General features: G+C 33.5%; 1 protein-coding gene across 1 annotated transcript; it reads left to right on the top strand.

Annotated features, from left to right (window-relative positions):
• The first annotated feature begins 389 nt into the window (after window positions 1-389).
• Window positions 390-3,954, top strand: LOC120264526. Its single transcript, XM_039272339.1, has 8 exons — window positions 390-563; window positions 1,406-1,514; window positions 2,206-2,290; window positions 2,369-2,447; window positions 2,529-2,642; window positions 2,735-2,847; window positions 3,431-3,538; window positions 3,629-3,954. The coding sequence occupies exons 1-8, from the start codon at window positions 431-433 to the stop codon at window positions 3,746-3,748; spliced, it is 861 nt and encodes a 286-aa protein (XP_039128273.1). The 5' UTR covers window positions 390-430; the 3' UTR covers window positions 3,749-3,954.
• Window positions 3,955-4,834: the final 880 nt, after the last annotated feature.

Here is a 4,834-nt window from a genome sequence, read left to right as displayed (position 1 = left end):
TATTTACTTTTATATTTCTACAAATAAATTTTATTAATTTATATAGTTTTAGACCAAATTTAATTAAAGTTTTTTTTAATAACAAAGTTATCAGTGACTTTGTATACATCCTAAGAAGAAAAAATGAAAAAAAAAATTAACAATTAACAATTATTTTTATCAAATTTATATGTTTATTTATAAGGTATTTGACTATTATGTAAAAAGTCAAAGATTTATTTCCTCTTATTATTTGTTGGATCATATGCAACTAATTTTGTCTGGTGGAGCCATATGCAGAAAACCCCAATAAATTTTATTTTTATTTTTATTTTATTTTTTGTGACATATGAAGAATTATGAATTTTGTTAATGTGTCACACTGGCGTACATACGTTTCTGTATGATATTTTGCCGTGGGCATTTGTGCTTCTTGTGTGATATCCAGAAGATGGTACCCAAAGTTCTGATGGCAGCAGCTTCTACTGCTTCCTTTCACTTGGCTTCTTCATCTGGGTTGTCTCCCTCCTCCAATCCCTGCTTTCCCCAGTGCATGCTGCCCTCACTTTCCTCCTCACAGTATGGTAAGGAATTCACTTCTTCATTTCTTTCTCTTTTGATTGTGTTACATCTTGTAGTCATCTCTACATCCTTTCTTGTTTTTCTAAAATTCTCTTCTTCCTTGAAGAATCATGAAATTTCAAAGAAAAGTAGTTTGTTTGTTTGTTGAATTATTGTAAGATTATGAAATTTTAGTTTATTTTTTGCGGACAATTGGAAACCATACAATGAAAGAATAAAAACATTGATGTAAGATGACCACGAATTAAGGAAGAAATAGCTTTCTATCTATGGAAATCAGCGTTGGTTTATCTTATTCTGATCATTTGTCATTATGTACTTTCTTTTCTTTTTTTCATGCTTAAGTAGCATGAACGAGGAACCTTTTTGCTATGTCAGAGTTCTGATGTAGAGGCCCGGATCTTAGTTTGTTAGATTAATTTAATCCCAATCATATTTTGAGGATTGTTGGCTCTTCAAAAGTGTAAATTGGGCATGTATGTGGCGCCTATTTATTTTTATTCTTTTTCTATAACATTGGCTATGATATTTGATATCTGTAGATCAAATTAAACTTATAAAATCTTACATTTTTTTCTTTCTCCAATTTCTGAAGTAAATTCCGCAAATTATATAAGTTTTTTTATACCTTTTTTTGTTGTCCATTGAAGAACATAGAATTTCGATAATTTGGGCCATTTTTTTGGTTTGACATTTGTAGATAGATGCTAAAATTATTCTGCTGCACAGACACTGTAAATTTTTTAGAGCAGCATAAGGACAATGAAATTTGGGAAGGAGGTATTAATTTTGATGTCCACAGCTTCTGGATAGAAATAACAGTTATTTTTGAATTTTTATCCAGGTTTTGGAGGTGCTTACTTTTTAAGACACCAAAAAAACCAGAGCCATGCAAGGACAGTGCCACAAATTAACGCTGTTGCTATCCCAGCCTCTGTGGAGGAACCGCAAGTGTATGCCTTTTTACAATTTTTTTAGCCCTTATTTATTCATATTTGTTTTCTATAATCATTGTTCCAAATTTCATAAACATCCATGAGAAACATAGTCGATTATGCCTCATAAAATAATGTCTACTGAAGTTCCTACCTGGGAATAATAGGTGGAAGGTATCTAAGTCCAAATGTTAAGGAAATCAGGGTTTACATGTTTTTTATAAGTCTCGCGGCTTTTTTTGGCAGTTCTAAAATGGTTCAGGTGGCATGCTTCTTGACAGGTCTAATTGAATGTGGTGATATCCTTACACGCTTATAGGAAAGGAATAATTGGAACTCTGACCAAAAACCCATGTTGTTCCCTGAAACAAAAAGGTTTCTTTTGGTCGAAGGATTGAAAGGAAAATTTAAACATGGGCCAAGAGTGGTGAATTTTTGATAGTTTGATGACTATGGCCACACTGCTCTTCTTAGTTCAAGGATAAAAAAAAGTACACTTTCACCATTGTAAAAGTAAAGATTGAGTAGAGCCTTGTGTCCTGTCCCTTGTAACTTCAACTTTGGCTATCTTTTGCATCAAGAAATCTTAAAGCTAAACATTCTTATCATTTAAAATGCTATTGAATGTTTTTTGGGTTTTTTTCCTGAATGGAATGGAGCTTTTTCAGTGGAGTAGACCTTTGAGTAGTGCATCTTCTTTATTTTTCAGGTGTTATCTTCCTACCTGGGCTGATTTTGAGCTTGGAAGGACCCATGTTTTCTGGAAAACTTCAAATGGTCTTCCTCCTACTTCTGTATGTTGGCTACTCACTTAATCTTCTTCTTGATTTTTATAGTTTTTATTTCTTGTGTATGACTTCAACCATTGGCAGGGAGAGGAATTAAAACTCTTCTATAATCCATTGGCAAGTAAACTTGTGCCGAATGACGAGTTTGGTGTCGCATTTAATGGTACATGCTTCATTCAAAACTTTTTGTTTTGACGTATAGGCTTGATAAAATTTCCATGTGTTAAGATTTCATTCATTATAGGGGGATTTAATCAGCCAATCATGTGTGGCGGTGAGCCGAGAGTAATGACTAGAAAAAGCCGAGGGAAAGCTGATCCTCCCATATATACCATAAAACTACGTGTTCCTATCCATGGTATGTATACTTTACATAAATAGTTGGTTGAATTGCAAAAGGATGCAGCAATGGAAGATTGTTTGTCTAACTCCATATGGTTTATATAATAGCCGTAAACTTGATCTTCTCATTCACTAATGGAGTCGACTGGGATGGACCATACAAATTGCAATTTGAAGTCCCAAAGAGGTGGAGAAACAAACCAATAAGCTTTTTCAATAAGGTTAGCTAAATATAAATGCTATACACTTCTCTCAGTCCTCTTGTTTCCAAAAACGGAAACATTTCCAACTCAATGGTTTTCTTTATTTTTATTTTTTGCCAACTATTGGCTCTAGATCTAAGAAGTGGATTGACTTCTTTCTCTCACTTTGATTGCCTAGTTGTGAAGAACCCCATTTCTTTCCAACTTTTCACATTTTAAAGTTTCATTTCGGTTCAAAGCCTTGTAAAAATGGCATAGTGATCATCATTAAAATAATTTTATTAAAATAATTTTGACTTTATGAATGCTTCATTTTCTCAAAATAAAAAAATAAAAAAATAGAAAGTGAGACTATATCTCTAAATTCTCCTTCTTCAAGAAAGTGGCAAATCATCTTCACTTTCTCTGCTAGAAACCCTATTTCCCAAATTCATCTTGTAGAAGATGTGCTTACAGCGAATGAGTTTTTCAGCAAATTAGATATAGTTTGCCATTAGAATGTAGATAACGATTTCTCATTATCTTTATATTTTGAAACTCTTCTCTTTTGCTTAAATGTTGACAAATGTGCTAATTATTAATTACTGTTTCTTGCCTGCAGGGTCTTGCTGAAGAATTGAAGGTAGATGGTGCCTGCGATAGAGCAATCTTTCCAGACTCAAACATAGTCATTACAAGTTGCTCGATCGGCACACTATATGCTGAGGGGGTGGGTGAATAAATATATATATAAAAGAGCAAAGCTCAATGCTTCTTGATCTATCCTAATTAGCATTGTTTGTGTGACTTCTCTCTGCAGGGTGATCGCTGCAAGCTGGATCTTGTTGCAGGTTGTATGGATCCCGATTCACCATTGTACGATCCTCTGGCAAATGTTGACGACGGGTCTTGCCCTCTGGATTCTGATTCTGAAGAATGAGAACCTTCAGGTCTTTTTGTTCTATGCCTTGTTTGTCATGATGATGATGGATGATTTGTTTGGTGATTTATATGCAAGTCTAATGCTTGCCAAAGCTGATAAAAATGTTATGTGTTGTAGATATTATTTTTGTGCAAAACTGTAAAACTGAATTGCAGCATGTATGTATTTGTCCATGATTAGCACAGATTGAATCTTTATATCCATATGAACTATCATTTTTTATCATTTTTGTTAAAGAATGTGATAATTCAATAAGGTTATTGTTGATGCCGGAATTTGTCCCTCATTGTGAAATGATCTTAATCAGCGAGATAAATGAGATGTTGATGTCAACATACAAAATTGGTTTTCTTGGAGATTGGCAACCCCAAATTCAGGTTTGTATTTTTCATTTGTATCTCTATGTAGTGTGTGTATCTATATCTATTGCAATTTGTCTCTCTTTTGGTTGACTTCAAAATTAATATTGCTATTCCCTTCTCCTTAATAATTATTTTTTTAGGAGTTGGCAAATGCTTGGTCTTCTTCGTTGATGTCATGTTAGTCTCGTGCAAAAGAAAGTTGATTGGGTTTCAATCAAATTAAAATATAGAAAATTTAACAATTTAAGTACACCACATCCTTCATTTTATTGCTCTAACAATGTAAGCAACAACGCATATAGGGTGGAGCTATTACTTTGGATAAAAAAAGATTTAATAATTTAAGCACATCACATTCTTTATTTTATTCTCTAACAATGTAAGCAACAAGGCATATAAGTTGGAGTTATTATTTTGGACAAAAAAATTTCCCTGACATTTAATGTGAAAGATTTATGTCTCTACAACCGGATCGGTGCTTGGGATATCCTCAAGGAAACTTGAGGTCGGGTTCGTGGAGGTAAATGATGTGACATCAAAATTGAAGAATAACCAACAACCACAATTTTTGACAAAAGAAAGGATTTAAATGTAAATCTTTTTATTTTAGCCCTTTTAGACCCTTGTAATTGTAGTAAGAGCTTAAATAAAAAATGCTCCCTCTCCCCCGGCATCTAACTCTCTATTGAGAGATAACCTATCCTACGCTGATGCAACCCGA

The sequence above is a fragment of the Dioscorea cayenensis genome, chromosome 7 (assembly GCF_009730915.1).
Source record: "Dioscorea cayenensis subsp. rotundata cultivar TDr96_F1 chromosome 7, TDr96_F1_v2_PseudoChromosome.rev07_lg8_w22 25.fasta, whole genome shotgun sequence".
In the NCBI taxonomy this organism is placed as follows: Eukaryota; Viridiplantae; Streptophyta; class Magnoliopsida; order Dioscoreales; family Dioscoreaceae; genus Dioscorea; species Dioscorea cayenensis.
This window is presented reverse-complemented; position numbering and strand designations above follow the sequence as displayed.

Coding starts and splice junctions, on each gene's coding strand:
- LOC120264526 (XM_039272339.1), top strand. CDS start 431: ATGGTACCCAAAGTTCTGATGGCAGCAGCTTCTACTGCTTCCTTTCAC. Junction 564..1,405: donor ACTTTCCTCCTCACAGTATG/GTAAGGAATTCA, acceptor ATTTTTATCCAG/GTTTTGGAGGTGCTTACTTT. Junction 2,448..2,528: donor GTTTGGTGTCGCATTTAATG/GTACATGCTTCA, acceptor CATTCATTATAG/GGGGATTTAATCAGCCAATC.